At 43.3% G+C, this 21,923-nt stretch overlaps 1 protein-coding gene across 2 annotated transcripts in view; it reads left to right on the top strand.

Moving 5' to 3' along the window:
• The window catches only part of LOC126187459 (titin), a 947,541-nt gene that overhangs the window by 690,535 nt on the left and 235,083 nt on the right, over nt 1–21,923 (top strand). For both annotated transcript variants that reach the window (XM_049928552.1, XM_049928553.1), the window contains 2 exons: nt 13,263–13,513; nt 18,930–19,177. In XM_049928552.1, the coding sequence (XP_049784509.1) occupies nt 13,263–13,513; nt 18,930–19,177 (499 nt within the window). The remainder of the gene's footprint in view (nt 1–13,262; nt 13,514–18,929; nt 19,178–21,923) is intronic.

Below are 21,923 nucleotides of genomic sequence, written 5' to 3' on the forward strand. Positions count from 1 at the left end.
ACTACAGGTGACAGTTTACGTTTTGAATCTGGAGGGTTATTATTCCCAACAAAAATAAAATCTACAGGAAAACTTCTGAATAATTACTTAACGTAGGTATATAGACTTTGTGACATTGGTAAACATACTCATTCTATTTTGAATTAAATTTTAAAAGGAACATAAAATTGGACTGCATTTCGTTGGTAGCCCTAGTTTTCAGTCCATGAATACAACAAATAATGTTTCATTTGGCAGATAGACTTATTTGGGCGCTTCATGAGAAAATGTCGAGCAAGATTAAATGTAATACCTTCTTTATATGTGACAGGCTTCTCCGTTTATCTTTCCTTTGTCCCCTTCCACCATGCTCTGTTTAACTCAGACGCTGTAAGAGCGTAAAACGTTGCGTGTACATTACTGCATAGTTCGGCCATCTATTGGTAAAATTATGAAGTATTACGAAGCTTTATTGTACGAGCGAGGCGAAGCTAGCGTAGCCGCGGCTGAGCGGCGAACTGGGCAACTTCGCCAGGCTTCCATACTTCATGAATGAACTACTTCATTTGAACGCTTCACGGCGTAGAGTGAAATGAATGAAGTAGTTCACGGGAATGAACGAGTTCGACCCATCTCTATCGTAATGCCAACTTCTGAAACGTAGCAGCAGGCACAAAACAGAGCAATTCACAGCCTTCTAGACTGTGTAGTTCCCAAGATATGACTGCTCAGCTGCAGCAGTATATGCGTAGCCACGAAATTTGACAGTCCACGTCAACATTCAAAATATTACTTGAAGGTCTCACAATTGTCTGATTTTAATTTATTATATACCAAAATGTTCAGGAAGTCCAAAGTACATTATGGAGCAGAAAGCAGAAAATGTCAAATTTAACGAATTTCACGTACAATGACCCCCTACCTCTATCAGGACCACCGGTGACAGGCTGTTTCTGCACCTTTTTTACTCTCTTATTATTATTATTTACAAGTGACGTGTGCGGAAAAGTAACAGAAATGCCTTCAAGTGATACAGCAGTTTAAAGAAAGCAACACTGGGTTAGCAGGCACCGTTGGGCTCTCGGTCATTAGAGGTTGAGTTTATCACCGTATCGGTGACGAATGTGGCCGGAAGTCGGGTATGCGCCAAAGAAATCGTCGCGACGTCCTCCAGAGGTTATTTAGAAAAAAAGACATACGTTCCAAATCTAATGGCCGTATGGGGTTTGGAACCTCGTTCATTTCCAGTAGAAGTCCAGTGCCTTAACCACTGCCCCACTTCCCTAGGTACACGGTCGTTCCGTTTTATTGATAACTTCGAGAGGAAGACCATAGTGGTAGTCGTGGCTGAACATTAGAGTGTAACACTGCAGCTGCGAGAGTTTTATCCAGTGGAGATTTTGGTGTTACACCCCGAATCGAGCCATCACTTTGAAAACTGGTTATTCAGAGCTTATCGTGCTCATGTAGGTGAGTAGGAAGGGTAGTACAACAATCATAACAACAATCATCCTTAATTGCGACATATTCTGCATTCAGTTTTTAGAAAGCAACAGAAAACGTATATTAAGCAGTGAAATCGGGAGGAAAGAGTGCACTATCGTTCAATATCAAGGTCATTTGTTATCAACCCCCAGTTACAATAAAAGTGACGGAAATGTAATCTGTGAAACCCACAGGAAGTTGAGACGACCAGGAGAGAGAAATGCAAACAATGGGGAGCAGTGACGGCCGGTCATCACGTGCTAATGTGCTCAGTACACTGTAAATATCTCACTGAAAATGAAATGTCGTGTGGCTAGGGCCTCCCGTCGGGTAGACCGTTCGCCTGGTGCAGGTCTTTCGAGTTGACGCAACTTCGGCGACCTGCGCGTGCTGATCAGCCGCGCTAAGATCAACTCAGAGAAGGGACGCTGCAGTCTGTTTTTGACTGCGCACGCTCTGATATGACGTCATCCCTTCCGGCACTGAGTGGTAAGTTGCTCACAGCACCAGGTCAGTATTTTTCTTTGAAACTACGTGTAAAGTATTGTGCAAGAGTAGAGTATGAGGGATTTTAGAGGAGTAGTAGTCGTTATGGCGCTCTGACTGAGTGATCAAATACATTGACTGGCAGTTTGTTGGTCTGGGTTCCATTCCTGCAGCTGCAAACATTTTTTTTTAAATTTTATTTTATTCCTCGCAGTGTTAAACTATTGATTATAAAATCTAAGTACATCTAAAAAGTTAAATTTATGTATGTAAAATTATATTCAATTTAGTTACGATTAGTATTCTCGTAAGCCAAAAAGGCTATAGGTCACCACTTTGGCGTCCACCTCCAAAAAGGAGCTAAGACCTTCACAAGAAAGGAGACCTTACATGTGTGAAGGCTAGGGGTTAGAGATTTGGAGGGGGGGGGGAGGAATTGCTGTTTATGTTAGGTGAAAAATGTGATGCCTCACTTGCCACCCTCACCAGAAACTTCCAAATATTTGAAGTCAGGCTGTATATTGTAACTAAGACCAAATGACTCTGTGGACCGAATATTATGATCAATTCCTGCAACTGTTCCTTCTTTGGGGGTTGTTTATACACAAAACGTGCTCCTTGAGTATGGAATGGTGGTTCAGGGCGAACTATGGAGGAGGGCAACGACATATCACCATGCCAAGTAAAGGTAGCGACGTACACTCCTGGAAATGGAAAAAAGAACACATTGACACCGGTGTGTCAGACCCACCATACTTGCTCCGGACACTGCGAGAGGGCTGTACAAGCAATGATCACACGCACGGCACAGCGGACACACCAGGAACCGCGGTGTTGGCCGTCGAATGGCGCTAGCTGCGCAGCATTTGTGCACCGCCGCCGTCAGTGTCAGCCAGTTTGCCGTGGCATACGGAGCTCCATCGCAGTCTTTAACACTGGTAGCATGCCGCGACAGCGTGGACGTGAACCGTATGTGCAGCTGACGGACTTTGAGCGAGGGCGTATAGTGGGCATGCGGGAGGCCGGATGGACGTACCGCCGAATTGCTCAACACGTGGGGCGTGAGGTCTCCACAGTACATCGATGTTGTCGCCAGTGGTCGGCGGAAGGTGCACGTGCCCGTCGACCTGGGACCGGACCGCAGCGACGCACGGATGCACGCCAAGACCGTAGGATCCTACGTAGTGCCGTAAGGGACCGCACCGCCACTTCCCAGCAAATTAGGGACACTGTGGCTCCTGGGGTATCGGCGAGGACCATTCGCAACCGTCTCCATGAAGCTGGGCTACGGTCTCGCACACCGTTAGGCCGTCTTCCGCTCACTCCCCAACATCGTGCAGCCCGCCTCCAGTGGTGTCGCGACAGGCGTGAATGGAGGGACGAAAGGAGACGTGTCGTCTTCAGCGATGAGAGTCGCTTCTGCCTTGGTGCCAATGATGGTCGTATGCGTGTTTGGCGCCGTGCAGGTGAGCGCCACAATCAGGACTGTATACGACCGAGGCACACAGGGCCAACACCCGGCATCATGGTGTGGGGAGCGATCTCCTACACTGGCCGTACACCACTGGTGATCGTCGAGGGGACACTGAATAGTGCACGGTACATCCAAACCGTCATCGAACCCATCGTTCTACCATTCCTAGACCAGCAAGGGAACTTGCTGTTCCAACAGGACAATGCACGTCCGCATGTATCCCGTGCCACCCAACGTGCTCTAGAAGGTGTAAGTCAACTACCCTGGCCAGCAAGATCTCCGGATCTGTCCCCCATTGAGCATGTTTGGGACTGGATGAAGCGTCGTCTCACGCGGTCTGCACGTCCAGCACGAACGCTGGTCCAACTGAGGCGCCAGGTGGAAATGGCATGGCAAGCCGTTCCACAGGACTACATCCAGCATCTCTACGATCGTCTCCATGGGAGAATAGCAGCCTGCATTGCTGCGAAAGGTGGATATACACTGTACTAGTGCCGACATTGTGCATGCTCTGTTGCCTGTGTCTATGTGCCTGTGGTTCTGTCAGTGTGATCATGTGATGTATCTGACCCCAGGAATGTGTCAATAAAGTTTCCCCTTCCTGGGACAATGAATTCACGGTGTTCTTATTTCAATTTCCAGGAGTGTATTTTGGGTTATCTGTGTGGATACTATTTTTGTTTTTCATTTCTTGTGTGTTCGCGTGCTTACTAGATATTGTCTTTCGTTTTAATAACAGTGTAGTGTAAAGTACCACCGCTTGTAAGAACCCTCGTATCACACAGACTTTTCTTTATTTGATTTGATTAGATCAAGTCAGAGACGGCAAGACCGTCAGTGAGAGAGCACCTTACATTTCTGTTGCAATAAACAGGAGCGACTTATTTTCACTTATCTGTTTGGACACAACTTTTTTTTTATTTCTTGCGTGTTCGTGTGCTTGGTAGGCTCAGTCTTCCGTTCTTATAACTGTGTTGTGCACAGTTTTACCGTCTGTAGTATGGATAGGGACTCTGATTGTTGTGTTCAGATGCGAGCTCCTGGCGGTGTTGGCTTCGGTCACACAGCTTGAGGCTGTTGCCAATGGGCGTGACTGGGGATCCTCGGGGAGTCCAGCACGCCCCCCTTGTTCCCCGATCGCACGCTACCGTGACCGTGCCGGGTATTTCCCACAGTGAAGTTGCCTCCTTAACTGTGGTCGGGTGGCAGATCCCTCCAAGGTGTGGCAGACAGCGAAAGACTTCTGGGGAGGCCGATCTGACGCTCTCTGTGGCTGACGAAGTTCCTGAGCCAGATGCAGTCTCTCATCCTGTTCCAGAGGAAGCATCTCGGCCTGCGAGGTCTGGGCGTTGACAGAGGTGAGGTGGGTTTACTGGTAGTTGGGAGCTCCACCATTAGGAGTGTAATGGGGCCTCTTAGGGATATGGCTGCCAAGGCTGGGAAGGAACCAGTGAGCATTCTGTGTGCATACCGGGAGGAGTCATTCCAGATGTGGAAAAGCAGCTTCCAGTTACTGTGGAGAGCACAGGGTGCAGCCAACTCCAGAGGGTGGCTCATTTCGATACTAAACGACGCGTGTCGCTTTGGATCGGGAGAGATTCTCTATGGTTTCGGGCGGCTAGCTGAAATGGTAAGGATTGCCAGTCTTTCTTGCAATATGAAGGCGGAGCTCAGCATCCGTAGCATCGTCGACAGAACTGACTGTGGTCCTTTGGTGCAGAGCCCAGTAGAAGGTTGAACCAGAGGCTTGGACGGCTCTGCGACCGCGTAGGCTGCAGATTCCTCTCGACTTGCGCCGTAAGGTGGTGGGTTTCTGGGTTCCGCGTAGTAGATCAGGGGTCCACTACACAAAGGAAGCGGCTACACGGTAGCATCGGCCGTATGGATGGGACTGGGCGGTTTGTTGGGTTAGAGGGTCTCGAAAACTACAGAAAGGTCTCAGTCTAAAAGGGTGCAGTACAGACACTGGAAGGTAGACCTAGAAACGAGCGGTACTGTAGTCGTACATTGTCGTAGCTGTGTTGGGAAAGAGCCAGAGCCCAAGCGCTAACAGAAGTGAAGCGCAAATTGTTATAGGTACGAAATTTTTGGAAAAAGACCTAACCGTATTCAGAAAGGGTAGTGGTGGTGGTGTATTTATTGCTGTCAGTAGTAGTTTACCTTGTTGAGAAACTGAAGTAAATAGTTCCTCTGAGTTAGTATGGGTAAAACTTGTTCAAAGCGAACTTGAGTCGCATTTGAAATAGGTACATCACTCATAAGATTATAGTTGGTGCTGACTACAGTGTACCCTCGATACATTGGCGAAAATACATCTTTAAAGTCGGTGGTAGGCATGAAACTTCGTCCGAAATCGTTCTTTTCGCGTTCTCTGAAAATTATTTAGAACAATTAGTTCAGGAAACCACTCGAAATGTAAATGGTTGTGGAAACATACTTGACCTTTTTGCAAATCGGGAGCATCATGACCGATACAGGGATTAGTGACCACAAGGTTGCTGTAGCGAGACTGAATATCGTAACATCAAAACCCACCAAAAATAAAACCAAAATACATCTATTTAAAAAAGCAGATAAAAAGTCGTTGGACGCCTTCCTAAGAGACAGTCTCCACACTTTCCAATATGATTATGTAAGTGTAGGCGAGATGTGGTTTAATTTCAAGAAAGTGCTATCGACGGCAATTGAGAGATATACACCAAATAAACTAATAAGAGATGGTGTTGATCCCCCAAGGTATACAAAACCGGTCAGAACACTGTTGCAGAAGCAACAGAAGAGCATGCCAAATATCAAAGAACGCAAAATCCGAAGATTGGCAAAGGTTTACGGAATCTCGATACTTAGCACGAATTTCAATGCTCCTGGTGTAACGGAGCAACTTAAACCACTTAATAAAAGCGAGCCTCCAGTCCCGAGTGTATACCAGTCAGGTTCCTTTCAAAGTATACTTAGCATTCATGTACAACCGCTCGCTTGTTTTTACCTAAAGAGTGAAAAAATGCACAAATCACACTAATATCCAAGAAAGGAAATAAAGAAAATGATGTATTTTCAAACAGTCAACAAGGATGCAGCCAACATGGTTCTTGTCAAACTCGACTAGCTTTTTATTCTCACGAAGTAATGAATGCCATCGATAGGGGATGTCAAATTTATTACGTAATTTTAGATTTCCAGAAGGCTTTTGACACTGTTTCTCACCAGCGACGTCAATAAAATTGGGTGCCTATGGAGTATCACCTCAGTTATGCAACTGGATTCGTGAGAAAGACAATTTTCGTTGCGGCAGGATTTTATCATGAAATTTCAATCACCAACTTTCTCCTCCGAATGTGAAAATACTTTGTTGTAGCCCACCTACATAGGGAGGAATGATCATCATAATAAAATAAGATAAATCAGAGATCACAGGGGAAGATTTAAGTGTTCATTTTTCGACCGCACTGTTCGAGGGTGGAACGGTAGGGAAATAACTTGAAAGTGGGTCGACGTCCCCCTGCCAGGCATTTAATTGTGAATTGCAAAGTAATCGTGTAGATGTAGAAATAACTATGATGTTCAGACCAACCGTCGGTTGGTGACATCTTTACTTTTCCTCCACCATTGATCTGTCATCATACATTACTGGCCATTAAAATTGCTACACCACGAAGATGACGTGCTACAGACGCGAAATTTAACCGACAGGAAGAAGATGCTGTGATATGCAAATGATTAGCTTTTCAGAGCATTCACACAAGGTTGGTGCCGGTGGCGACACTTAAGACTTGCTGACATCAGGAAAGTTTCCAAGCGATTTATCATACACGAACAGCAGTTGACCGGTGTTGCCTGGTGGAACGTTGTTGTGATGCCTCGTGTAAGGAGCAGAAATGCGTACCATCACGTTTCCGACTTTGATAAAGATAGGATTGTAGCCTATCGCGATTGCGGTTTATCGTATCGCGTCATTGCTGCTCGCGTTGGTCGATATCCAATGACTGTTAGCAGAATATGGAATCGGTGGGTTCAGGAGGGTAATACAGAACGCCGTGCTGGATCCCAGCGGCCTCGTATCACTAGCAGTCGAGATGACAGGCATCTTATCCACATGGTTGTAACGGATTGTCACTTCTTGTTCGCATTGACAGCACTTTGAACAGTGGACATTTCAGATGTGTTCCGACCCGTGGCTCTACCCTTCATTCGATCCCTGCGTAACCCTACATTTCAGCATTATAATGCACGACCGCATGTTGCAGGTCCTGTAGGGACCTTTCTGGATACAGAAAATATTCGACTGCTGCCCTAGCCAGTACATTCTCCAGATCTGTCACCAACTGAAAACGTCTGGTCAATGGTGGCCGAGCAACTGGCTCGTCACAACACGCCAGTCACTACTCTTGATGAACTGTGACATCGTGTTGAAGCTGCATGGGCAGCTGTACCTGTACACGCCATCCAAGCTCTATTTTACTCAATGCCCAGGCGTATCAAGGCCGTTATTACGGCCAGAGGTGGTTGTTCTGGGTACTGATTTCTCAGGATCTATGCACCCAAACTGCGTGAAAATGTAATCACATGTCTGTTCTAGTATAATACATTTGTCCAATGAATACCCGTTTATCATGTGCATTTCTTCTTGGTGTAGCAATTTTAATGGCCAGTAGTGTATTTTAGATCCGCCCGCAGTTCGTGGTCTAGTGGCTAGCATTGCTGCCTCTGGATCACGGGTGGGAATTTTCTTTGCCCGGGGACTGGGTGTTTGTGTTGTCTTTATCATTTCATCATCATTCGTGACCGTGGCGATATTGGACTGTGTAAAGATTGGGACTTGGTACGGGCGCTGATAACCGCACAGTCTAGCGTCCCACAAATCAAACATCATCATCATATTTTCGGTCCCTTGCAAATCCTGCTGACTTAAGCTACTACATCGACAGGTGGCTCACTTGTGGTCACTGAAGGTAAGTCGACGGAGCACTTACTCAGCAGGGCAAACTGAGCGCTGTGCAGCGAGCTGGCTGTGTTTGAAATCAGACACAGCGCCTAACACTAGGTTATCTCGTCACAAGAGCAATCCATCAGGCAGCTGACGCAGCGTGTCGACGTCTCTGTGCTAGCTCAGGAAGAACCGTTCCCTTGGCGAAACGACGATTACTGCACTGCTATCAAAGAGAGGCAGACAGAGTTAAGTTCAAACGAAGACCATCTGCAGAGAACTTCTGAGCATTATTTTTGCAAGGGTAAAAACAAAATGAATCATTAAGAAGAGTAAGGAACTCGGTTAAACTATTGACGAGTTCCACTGTAGTACTGGAAGCCATTAGGCTATTACGGGAAAGCTGTGGACACTGCTCTAGGTCGTGATCAGGTTCGTTATTAGTAGTTGCGACAGTTTAACGACCAGCCAGAGCAAGCGCTCCTCCTTCTTTTAAATCAAGATTGGCAGAAAGGACAATTTCCATTCTGAGAGTGATGAAATACTCATTTCGTTTTTTTGGAACGTGGGAAATACCTCACAAACCTGTGTAGTTATTGTAGTGTTATGTTTACGATCTGTGAGAAGACCTTGGAGTGCATGGTGAACCTGCCCTTAGCTAGATTGTAAAAACCAGTCGCCTGCACTATGAGTGGATATCATTCGACTGTTTATAATCTGACCCCACTGAAGGCGTCTACACAGCAGCCGTTCTAACGCTGGTAGCACCTACAGGCTGTTTTTTTCCCGACATGGACAAAGCATACGCTCTCACTTGAAGGCTTAACACCTTACGAAAACTTCATGAATGGGGATTCTAAGGTCGACCAACCCTATTCGTGTAACCCTATGTGAAACGTCAACCACGACCTGCAACAAATGATGAAGCCCAAGTTGGTGTTTTAGCTGCTGTCGCGGCTAATCCGCACATCAGTAGCTGACAAATTGCGCGAGAATCGGGAATCTCAAAATAGTCGGTGTTGAGAATGCTACATCAACATCGATTACGCCCGTACCATATTTCTATGCACCAGGAATTGCATGGCGACGACTTTGAACGTCGCGTACAGTTCTGCCACTGGGCACAAGAGAAATTACGGGACGATAACAGATTTTTTGCACGCGTTCTTTTTAGCGACGAAGCGTCATTCACTAACAGCGGTAACGTAAAGCGGCAAAATATGCGCTATTGGGCAACGGAAAATCCACGATGGCTGCGACAAGTGGAACATCAGCGACCTTGGCGAGTTAATGTATGGTGCGGCATTATGGGAGGAAGGATAATTGGCCCCCATTTTATCGATGGCAATCTAAATGGTGCAATGTATGCCGTATTCCTACGTAATGTTCTACCGATGTTACTACAAGATGTTTCACTGTATGACAGAATGGTGACGTACTTCCAACATGATGGGTGTCCGGCACATAGCTCGCGTGCGGTTGAAGCGGTATTGAATAGCATATTTCATGACAGGTGGATTGGGCGTCACCATACCATGGACCGCACGTTCACCGGATCTGACGTCCCCGGATTTCTTTCTGTGGGGAAAGTTAAAGGATATTTGCTATCGTGATCCACCGACAACACCTGAAAACATACGTCAGCGCATTGTCAATGCATGTGCGAACATTAAGGAAGGCGAACTATTCGCTGTTTAGAGGAATGTCGTTACACGTATTGCCAAATGCATTGAGGTTGACGGACATCATTTTGGGCATTTATTGCATTAATGTGGTATTTACAGGTAATCACGTTGTAACAGCATGCGTTCTCAGAAATGATAAGTTCACACAGGTACATGTATCACGTTGGAACAACCGAAATAAAATGTTCAAACGTACCTAGTTCTGTATTTCAATTTAAAAAACCAATCTGTTACCAACTGTTCGTCTAAAGTTGTGAGCCATATGTTTGTGACTATTACAGCGCCATCTCTCACAAAGCGAAAAAAGTGGTCCAGCTAAGACATTCATATTTCTTTACGTACTACACGAATATGTAATAAAAATGGGGGTTCCTATTTTAAAAAAACGCAGTTGATATCCGTTTGACCTATGGCAGCGCCATCTAGTGGGCCAACCATAGCGCCATCTGGTTTCCCCCTCAAGCTAGACAAGTTTCGTTCTTTGTAGTTTTTTCGTTTGACGCTTATTTCGTGAGATATTTGGCCCGGTCACGATCAATGGACCACCCTGTAGAATTGGTAACTCTTAAATCGCTAATATATCATTACAAATATTCACGATGTGCAATTGATTGTGAGGCATCGTCTTTAATATTAGCAACTTTATATTATTACGTAGTCATGTGTAGCCCTCAATTCCAACAATTTGGTCGCAGATATCATTGTGAGGCCTTCTTCGCCTTTCTTCAGTTAATGAGTTACTATGTGATGTATTAGAGTGTAGCTTGTTCGTTCACAACGTCCTGATCGTTTCCAGGGAGTGGGGGGTTAGGAAGCAAGCTCCCCTCACGAAGTACATCATACAGCCGCAAGGCGAGTGGTTTACTATCCCCGTTTCCTTTCTTTTACACAAATCATCTTCTGATGAAGTGACAAAAGATCATAGCCAGTCACGGTATCGCTTTGTGATCTGAGGCTGAAATATATACCGGTAATTGAAAAGAAAGAAAAAAATGCGTTTATCACCAAATATACTTTATAATAAATGCCCACGGCCTGCAGTGTATGTAAATGAGAATATAGTTTGTATAGCAACCATATAGGAAAAGACGATTGCTACTTACCGTAAAGAAGACATGTCAAGTTGCAGACAGGCATAATTAAGACATTCACATGTATCTTACGGCCACAGCCTTCGTTAGTAACCACAGCTTTCGTCAGTAAAACACACACACAAACACACACACACACACACCATTCTGTCTTGTCTCTCACACACACCACCCGAGATGCTGGAGTTGACCACCATGTGTGCGTGAGGTGTGCTTCCTTGTGTGTGTGTGTGTGTGTGTGTGTTTTACTGACGAAAGCTGTGGTGGAAAGCTATATGTGAGTGTCTTTTAATTGTGCCTGTTTGCAAATCGACGTGCCTTCATTACGGTAAGCAGCAATCTGTCTTTTCCTCCATTGTTGATATTCCTACCTGGAGTTCCATTGTAGAATGTAGTTTGTCGTACGGCAGTGGTACAGTTTTAGTGTGACGCAGGTAATTTTCAGATATATGTGAATACTTTCTATTTATACATTTTTAGTAATTTTTAACATTGACGGGAAACACAAGGACATACATCTCGGACTAAAGGTGCAACACTACAATCAGTTATTGAATGCGAACAAGCTGGCATTTACAGATGCAAGGAGATTAGTGGCAATAGAGAAAATAGCTTTGAGATTTCATCACAAATGGCTCTGAGTACTTTTGCTAATAGTCAGTATCCATGTGCTGGCCTTCTTCAAACTGATACAAATGTGTGTGTGGCATGGGAGGATACAAGTATGACCTGCAAAGCTTTATTTATTTTTAAAAATCCCGTTTTCCGTCTCTTGTTGTGTTTTTCCTGGTGTGAAACAGTCACTGAGAATGCCATGAAGGTAAATTAGTTTTTTATAACACAATGTCATGACTGTTATCTTAGCCAAAGTCTTAGAAGCTGCCCAAGTAACGCTGTACCTGCCCTCTGTACTGTAGTAATGCAGTGACCACCAGTTCACATGCAGAATGTATGTTGTTTATTTTCAGAAGTTGCTCTTTATTTTCAGTGAACTGCCATATGCATTCCCTCCTTTAAAGAAAGTGTGTGACTTGGTAAAAGTGGTGTTCTGCTCACTATGAGAGTGACCTCCTGAACATTGTTGTGGCATCCGGATCACAGAGGTGTCACAGATTAGCCTGCAGAGTGACTCTCCCCCATCTGTATATATGTTGTGGTCTGGGACACCTCAATGGACTCATCAATATTGCAGCCGTGTCCATGTGTTGACAAATAAAGCTCAACAGCATGGGTCTGGCGTGGTGAAGAAGTACCTGCAGTGTGAGGACAAACCTGTTTAGAGGGGACAAACTCATTCCCCGGACTTATAATCATGTATGGAGTGCATTAAGCTGAAACAGATGCTATAACACCACCTTCATGGAGTATTGCTAAACCCAAGACTGCAGTGCTCCATTAGTGGGAAGCATTACCACAAACCATGCTGGATGGTCTGATCTACTGCATGATGAGTCATTATGTATCCAGTGGTGCTATAAAAATCGGTGCATCCCACCCAGTACTGACATTCTCTATGCCACTATTGGAGGGACATCACATCTAGTAAATAGTAAAAGTAACCTTATGGTGTATCTTGTATTCTTATTACTGTGTCACTTGTCATAATGTTGCAACATTGCCTTTCATTGCATACTCATCATTGTGCCACAAGTTGTTTTGTAAACCTCAAAGAACTCCAACTTAAGGACATGTTCAGTAGTTTGCAGTCAATATATCTTCGACAAATTATTATGAGGTAATGTAGATCAGTTTGAATATTTGTGTTTGGAAGAGATACTGTAGCCGTGGTCATAGTTCAGTGAGAACATTTTTTAATTCATCAAGTCAACTGTTGTATCTACACTTCGTTTGTAAAACATTTGGAGATACATGCAGGTTTCCAGCATGTACGCTGCACATTAATGTCAGACTAAAGAAATCTGAAAATTTTACTTCAAGTCATATCCAGAAGAAGGAGAATTCGGCTATGGTATGTAGAATTGACATTCTTTCACAGGCACATTGATAATTGTCACCTGCTTTGGTAACTCTCTTGGGTTTCACGTATAGGAAGAACACTTACAGGAATTACAGTCAGAAGCGAAATAAATTGTGGGGGCTAAGTGATGGACATTAATTAAATGTGGACACGATTGCAGGCATGCAGCATCGTGCTCGGAGGCAATGCGGGTCCTAGAAGTGGCGTGCGACGAGGCTTCAGGGCTGCCGACAGACGCAGAGTCGGCCAAGGAGGCGCTGTCTGCATTGCACGAGGCGCGCCGCGTTTCCCTGGAGTCGCTGATGCCCGCCTTGCAGGATGGCCGTGCGCTGCTCGACAAGTTGCGCGAGTTGGTAGCTCTCGGCACTCTCGATTCGCGGCCGAATGCCATCCGGGTCGCCGCCAGCTACGGTGAGTTACATCACAGTAGAGCCGTTGGAAGTAGTTTGTCATTGTGTAATTTAGTGATTATTTTAACTCAGTCTTAGCCCCCAGTGTGGGTGCAGTTCATTTCCTCATCAGGAACTTCATTTTCATTAACGTTTTATGGTGGTCAATCTGTTGTATAGAGTCATTAAGCTTGTTTGCCAGCTTGGTCCTGTTGAAAGGAATAAGTCATGAGTGTGTTTGTTGACCTGTTAGTTGAGTTCCTTGGAAGTCGTCCTCTTCTTGTAGATGTCAAATGGTAGAAGCTTTAAGAGAACCTTAAATAATTTTGAAAACACCATCAGTGTAGATTCTCAGGTTTATGCACATCTGTTTTCACTGTTTGTCTCAGTGATGATCAGTTTTTATTTAGTAAATGACACTTGTAATAATACAGATCATTGAAATTACATAGACTACTATGAGTGTAAATTAAACAAACAAGTGACATTAATACATGGTCTATACTCTGAAATGTCCAATTAAATTATGCAACTCATCATTCATTGCTATTACTCAGTGCATACTAATGATTAATGAGGTAAATTTCACTGCATGCTACTGCTCGCTGCAGAATGTTTAATGTAGTGATTGTTGACTCAGAAAACTGTGGACTGCGCAACACAGAGACTGTAGGTAATGAAAGAATATCCAAGATTTGCTGATTTGCAGCTTTACAAGATGAATGCTGAGTACTGACTGCCTACATAGAACTTTGCAACATGAACGCTGATTATTGGTTGGCTGCTATGTCTGCAGATGTTAATAAATGATGATTAACTGCATAAATACCAACTAACAAGAGCTCTACTGTAGGTTATTATAGACCTAATGTGGTTTCATGCACACAAGCTATTTAAAGATGAGTGTAGGACAGTTATCACAAAATGTTAAAATACCAAGGTATTACATCTTAAATAGTAACATAAAAGAAAATAAAGCACACACACACACACACACACACACACACACACACACACACACACACACACACACAGTAGGCAGTGAAGCTGTACTGAGTAACGTTTGATTAAATATCCTTAAAAATAGTAAATGATAAGTTCTGTTTATAATAGCAGAATTTTTGTCATGGGGTTTAGAACAATCTGCCAAGAATTTTCGGGAAACTCAAATTTTCTAATTGAATATTTCATGAACATGTTACTCCAGAAAAATTATGCATTTTGGGAAATAGAAAAACCAGCACTGCAAGTCATTAATACTTAACTTTTGAAGGGATTGCGTTTTGAGACTCAAACATTCTAGAGTCCAAGAATTTTGTGTAAACTTAACTTTTAATTACAGTTTTCAGAAAAGATAAATGTCCTTTAGATAAGCTACATGAATCATAAAACAAACAACTATTGGTAGCATTGAATTTTCAAGTGCTCATAGTTGTAATGAATCATAAATTTTGAATGTTTCACTAACGAAATTTATCTATGTGAACCATTTACATTGCTGGTGAGCAGGAAAAAAAAAAGAACAGAAAAAAACAACATTAATATTGGGAATGGAATCACATAGGTGAAGGTATACCACCTTGCTACACTTCTTGTGTACTAGCACTGGTTTCACCCTCCCTCTTCTTTTTATTTCATTCATAACAATACGTGCACGACACTACCCTGTATATCATAGTCTTATGCATGATGCGTATACATACTTGACACATTATGCTGAGGCTATAAGTGGGACAGTGTCTTAGTATTTCAGCACAACATTTTCTGTATGAACTAATGACAAAGCAAATGATAATGAGCTGGTAATGCTCTTTCATTTTCTCACTGTGATGCTGGGGCGCAGGTCAAGGCTCCGGAGTGTTGTCATTGTGAAACATCCCCTCTGTGTAAACACGGCATGACTCCTTTTCATCATTTGTACAGTCGGATTTGTGGGTCACCTCCTTCAATTTTTGTTCTGAAAAGTATAATTTGTGAACTGAACATGTGCACCCATTGAGAACATCTTAATTCAGTTGTTCCTTTATTCCCATCACAATCACATATTTGACCATATGTTTTGCAGGAGAGATTATACATCCATTAAAAAAAAAAAGTTCATGCTTACTTTTCACATGAAGAGAATGATAAATGGGTTGTTGCCAGATTTTTTTTCCAGTTATTCTCTGTATGACCTATCATATTTCACTAAGGAAAAACTTACAGTCTAGGAAAGAGGAAAAAAACGTTCACCATGAAGAAATAATCCAAATGAGACAGAAATTAGCAGATGTGGTGTGCATCTCAGACAAACAAATGATTACAATTTCAGAAAAATTGGATTTTGATTTAATCGTGTCAGAAGCTTACAAGTTATACAAAATGTTCCAAAACATGGTACTATAAGCATTACAATTACAATTAAATGTGGTGTGACCAATATGCAGCAACTTTGCATGCTTCCTTGGTGGCATTGATTACATTCTGTGGCGAGCATGATGTTGGGCATAGGCTACAGACAAGAAGATGACTCATTGTCTGTTCTGCACCACATTCCCATGCTGTGGAGTCGCATGCAAATCCTCACTTTTTCAAGTTGGTCTTCATTCTTCTAACTCTAGAACGCAGCCTGTCAAGGGCCTTCCATATTGACCAGCTTTCTTCGTGACCTGGTGGGAGGCTTTTGGTCGGGATCATCCACCCTGCAAGGTGGCTGATCTGGAATGCCATGAATTGACTCTGAAGTTCGGAGGTGGTTCAGTGAGGCTTTCAGTTGAATGGAGAAAGCTTTTCCTTGACTTGAGCCTTTGTACTGCTGGCTGATACCCGTTTAATGCGTGGGTCTTCAGATTCAATGCCTTAGACTTTTCCAGTCTGGATGCACATTTACAACGGATATCTGGAGGTGGGATACCCGCTAGACAATAAACTTTATCAAGTGGTGTAGATCTCAAACATCCCGTAATGAGTCTGCAGGTTACATTCAAGGCGATATCCACTTGTTTAACGTGACTAGATCTGCACCAGACAGGGCAACCATATTCTGAAGCTGAATAACAAAGAGCTACAGCAGAAGTTCTTAAGATGTGAGGATGCGTCCCCCAGGTTGTACCTGATAATTTCTGGAGAATGTTGTTCCTTACAGATACCTTCCATTTGGTGTTCAAGCACTGTTGATTTATTTTGGATGATTTATTCAGGAGAAAAAGGTTCACAAATTGAGCAAGTCAATAAAGCATTGGTCCACCTCCAGCTCTTATGCAAGCAGTTGTTGGGCTTGGCATTGATTGATAGAGTTGTTGGAAGTCCCTCTGAGAGATATCGTGCCAAATTCTAAATGGCGCATTAGATTGTCAAAATCCTGAGATGGTTGGAGGGCGCTACCCGTAATGCTCCAAATGTTCTTAATTGGGAAGTGGTCTGCTGGACAAAGTAGGGTTTACCAAGCATGAAGACAAGCAGTAGAAACTCTTGCCATATGGGGGTGGGCATTATCTTGCTGAAATGTAAGCCCAGAATGGTTTGCAACAAAACGGGGCATAGAGTGTCATCGACATACTGCTGTGCTGTATAGGTGCCATGGATGACATCAAAGTGTTTCTGCTATGAAAGGAAATGGGACCCCAGACTATCACTCCTGGATATGTTTTACAGAACATCTGTGCTATCTTGGCTTGATTATGCATGCATGGTGTATAGATCTGCAAGTTTGATGTGTTGCACCGTGAGGGATTTATGCTGGCCACTGGGGCCTTTAGAACTAGCCTCATACCGTATGGCTGTGCTGTGGTGACAGCTCCTGATGGATGGTGTGACTGGCTTATAAGTCTCTAACCATGTCAAACACATCTGCATTCCCTACCATTGCTTGGCCACAAATGGAAAGGCTTTTTCATAATCAATCCCTATGGAATTTGTGGAAAGGATTGCCTTTTACAGTTTGGTTCAGCTGGTTTTAAAGCTTTACACCAAGATAGGAGCAGGTTTTCACCTTGGCTTCTACAGAGGCCCAGAGTTATTTTAGACTTTATGAATTACAAGAAAAACTGCACTCCAGATTTTACGTTTCCGTTTGTTTTTTTACATTTTAGACAGGCATCACCATTTTAAAGTTGTGCATACAGATGGTTCTAAACAAAGGGATTTCATTGGCTTTCAATAGTTCTTCCCAACTCCATCTTCAGGATTTGCCTTCAAAGTGGATGTAGTATAATTACTGCAGAGCTCTATGTGATGGTGAAGATCTTAATCAGACAAGGCATCTTCAGGGCTAACAGTTTCTCATCTGCTCCAATTCTCTTAGTACCCTAAATCTTTGCAGAACATGCATCCATCAGAGAAAATCATTCATCTTGTGCATGACCAGCTGTACTTCCTTCAGCTGTGGAGGAAAGCAGGTATTATTCTGCTGGGAACCAGGGCTTGCAGAAATCCGCTTCCGAATTGGACATTGTCCCCCTGACTCTGGGGAGAGATCCCCAGTGTTATGCGTGGGGCATGCAGATCACTGTATGTCACATTTTAACCCAGTGCATTTTATAGCGTGTTGATGAGACAGAAGTGAATTTCATTGGAGATCTGCCCTCTGTTGTTGCTGATGATGAGATGAGTAGTCAAGGTTTCAGAGTTTTGCAATGTGTCTGAAGTCAACCGTAAGATTTTAGGATGGAGATTTTAATGTGTTGCAGAGCGGCTGTCTCATCCTTTTTATTCCAGTGATCAGCCAGCCACAGATCTCTGGTGTGGTATTTTAATTCTTTTTCCTCTCTGTTCTCAGTCTGACACAGTGGGTGATTTTTATAGTTTTGTTAGTTAGTTAGTTAGTTTGTGTGTGTGTGTGTGTGTGTGTGTGTGTGTGTGTGTGCGCGCGCGCGCTCCAGTGTGCGTGTGTGCACATAGTTTTGGAGTGTTATTTTATGTTTTTCCTCATAGTTCCAGTTTTTAATAATGTTGCACACATTATCCACACTCGTCTCAAACTACTTTAGTACGGCCGCTAAAGACCTTGCTGCCGTGCGTTCACACCTGTCATCTCATCACTTCTCTCAATATATCAATAACAGTTTAGCAAAAGAATGTGTATAATACATAAATCAGAACCTCTGATGCCTTCATTGGGCTTATTTTTTAGACAAACATACATGGTCACTTTACGAAGAAACAGCTGCTGAGTTGCAGATAGGCACAACAAATAAGCTTGTGGCCAGCAAGGCTTTGTCAAAAATAGACGACACACACACACACACACACACACACACACACACACACACACACACACACACAAATTCAACTTGCACACATATGACTGCAGTCTCTGGCAACTGAAGCCACACAATGAGGAAATTGATGGCACTGTACTGAAAGGAATGTATATTATAAAAGAGAAGAACATCCTGCTTTCTACATTATTTTACATGTACCATTAGGCAGGAAACTTATTAAAATGTTAAATGTTGCAGCAAACTCACAGGTGGAGCACTGGATGGAGGCATTACACGATCGGCGGCAGCAGCTGGAACTGGCATTCTCTCGGCGGCGCGAGCGCCTCGAGCAGTGCCTGGCTCTCATGCTCGTCGCCCGAGACCTGCGTGCTCTCGAGGACGCTGTGGACAGGCGGCGTCACGAACTCGCTGACGTGCTCGGTGACTCCGCTGCCAGTGCTGAGATACTGCTTGCAGAGCACCGTCGCCTGTTGCCAGAAGCCAAGGTATGTGCATCTGTGGACAATCAAATAGAGCATCCAGACTGAAGTGCTATTTCTGCACCCCCTTCCCCCCTCTCTGTGTATCCCCAGTAAATCCCTAGGGAGTCAAGGCTTGATAATTGCATGTTAGTATTTTAATATTATAGACTGTTTCTACCGATTTCACAAGAAGATAGCACATGTGTAAAAAATTAATGTATAAGGCTTGTTAGCACAAATTTTCCTTCATCTCATTTATGAATGGCTTCAGAACCTTTCAGGGGTAATGGAAATCATAACCTCAGTCGACTATATCATTTAGCGTTTTCACAGCAGTATAATCTCTTTCCACTCTTTTAGGTTTATGAGTAACCAGCCTGCCTGACTGATGTTTTAGGATGATATTTTTATTTGTGGGAAGAATATTGACAGCACAATGCCATCTTTATTATACACACTTCATGACAAATATTGAATTTTTACCATTTTCAAGTAGTACCTTTATGCAAACAAACACTGTAGTACATGTTGCAGGTTGTATGTTAGGGCAAAATCTACAGTTGGATGACATGTAATGGAACTATTAAAATAACACTTTTATTTAGCTACACATGTTAAGCATATTATATGTTCCATACTGGACCAATTAAATTTTACACAGGATTCACCAACAGGAAAGCAAGTTTCCTCCACTCGCTTCATTTTTGGATTGCAGTCAGAGAACTATTCAGTTATTGTTACAGTGTTTTCTTCCTTGTGTTAAAATTTCAGTAATTTTAAATGAATTGATACCATTTGTGCCTTGTCACTAAAACAGACCACCTCAGAGTTATTACTTGCAGATAGCTGCACATGGCCAGGGTGTTATTCATATGCCTGGAACATATTCATGCCTTCAGCATCAACAATGTTTTCATTTCTTCACAATATGTCGTCGTAACATTCTGTGTGGCAGCCGTGACTCATTAATAGCTCTGCCTGGACAGTTATTTGCGGTACATGTTGGATATTCCACTAGTAGGGTGCAAGTCTGCCTACACGCACATGAGGTGATGCATCTTGCTTGCAAATAGGGCACCATTAAATCTGATAATATTAGTATTCTCATATAGGGAATGTTAACATGATGAAATGAGTTCCTGATCTGTCGGGCATATCTCTCACTGGTGAACGACATTATATGTGCTTGACCACTCCACATGTTATCATGCATTCAGCAAGACATTGCACAAGCCCTCACTACCAAATTATGTCACTCCGCAGATGTGAGGGTGCTTGTGTAGATCTCAAGTCACCTGACCTTTATCCTTGCGAGAATATCAGCAATCCTATTTGTTTTCGTTGGATCTGTAGACAACATACATTGTATGGATCAAGTCAAATTTGTCACAAGAATAGAAGTAGTACAAAATGCTTAATAACTAGTGTTTAGCAAATTATGACTGTATACTTCAGCATTCTAGTGTCATATCATAATTTTAATTACAATTTGCTTACATCACCTGTACTGTGTGCGTGTATATATATATATAAATATAATAGAGGGAAACATTCCACGTGGGAAAAATATATTTAAAAAGAAAGATGATGAGACTTACCCAACAAAAGCGCTGGCAGGTCGATAGACACACAAATAAACACAAACATACACACAAAACTCTAGCTTTCGCAACCAACGGTTGCCTCGTCAGGAAAGAGGGAAGGAGAAGGAAAGACAAAAGGATTGGGTTTTAAGGGAGAGGGTAAGGAGTCATTCCAATCCCGGGAGCGGAAAGACTTACCTTAGGGGGAAAAAAGGACAGGTTTACACTCGCACACACACACACATATCCATCCACACATACACAGACACAAGCAGACAAACCTGTCCTTTTTTCCCCCTAAGGTAAGTCTTTCCGCTCCCGGGATTGGAATGACTCCTTACCCTCTCCCTTAAAACCCAATCCTTTTGTCTTTCCTTCTCCTTCCCTCTTTCCTGACGAGGCAACCGTTGGTTGCGAAAGCTAGAGTTTTGTGTGTATGTTTGTGTTTATTTGTGTGTCTATCGACCTGCCAGCGCTTTTGTTGGGTAAGTCTCATCATCTTTCTTTTTAAATATAAAAACATAGATGATGTGACTTACCAAATGAAAGTGCTGGCAGGTCGACAGACACACAAACGAACACAAACATACACACAGACACAAGTCTTTAAATATGTCTGCTTGTGTCTGTATATGTGTGGATGGATATGTGTGTGTGTGCGAGTGTATACCCGTCCTTTTTTCCCCATAAGGTAAGTCTTTCCGCTCCCGGGACTGGAATGACTCCTTACCCTCTCCCTTAAAACCCACATCCTTTCGTCTTTCCCTCTCCTTCCCTCTTTCCTGATGAGGCAACAGTTTGTTGCGAAAGCTTGAATTTTGTGTGTATGTTTGTGTTCGTTTGTGTGTCTGTCGGCCTGCCAGCACTTTCATTTGGTAAGTCACATCATCTTTGTTTTTAGGTATATTTTTCCTTCATGGATTGTTTCCTTCTATTATATATATATATATATACCCAACAAAAGCGCTGGCAGGTCGATAGACACACAAACAAACACAAACATACACACAAAACTGTAGCTTTCGCAACCAACGGTTGCCTCGTCAGGAAAGAGGGAAGGAGAAGGAAAGACAAAAGGATTGGGTTTTAAGGGAGAGGGTAAGGAGTCATTCCAATCCCGGGAGCGGAAAGACTTACCTTAGGGGAAAACCGTTGGTTGCGAAAGCTAGAGTTTTGTGTGTATGTTT

This window comes from Schistocerca cancellata, chromosome 5 (assembly GCF_023864275.1).
Source record: "Schistocerca cancellata isolate TAMUIC-IGC-003103 chromosome 5, iqSchCanc2.1, whole genome shotgun sequence".
In the NCBI taxonomy this organism is placed as follows: Eukaryota; Metazoa; Arthropoda; class Insecta; order Orthoptera; family Acrididae; genus Schistocerca; species Schistocerca cancellata.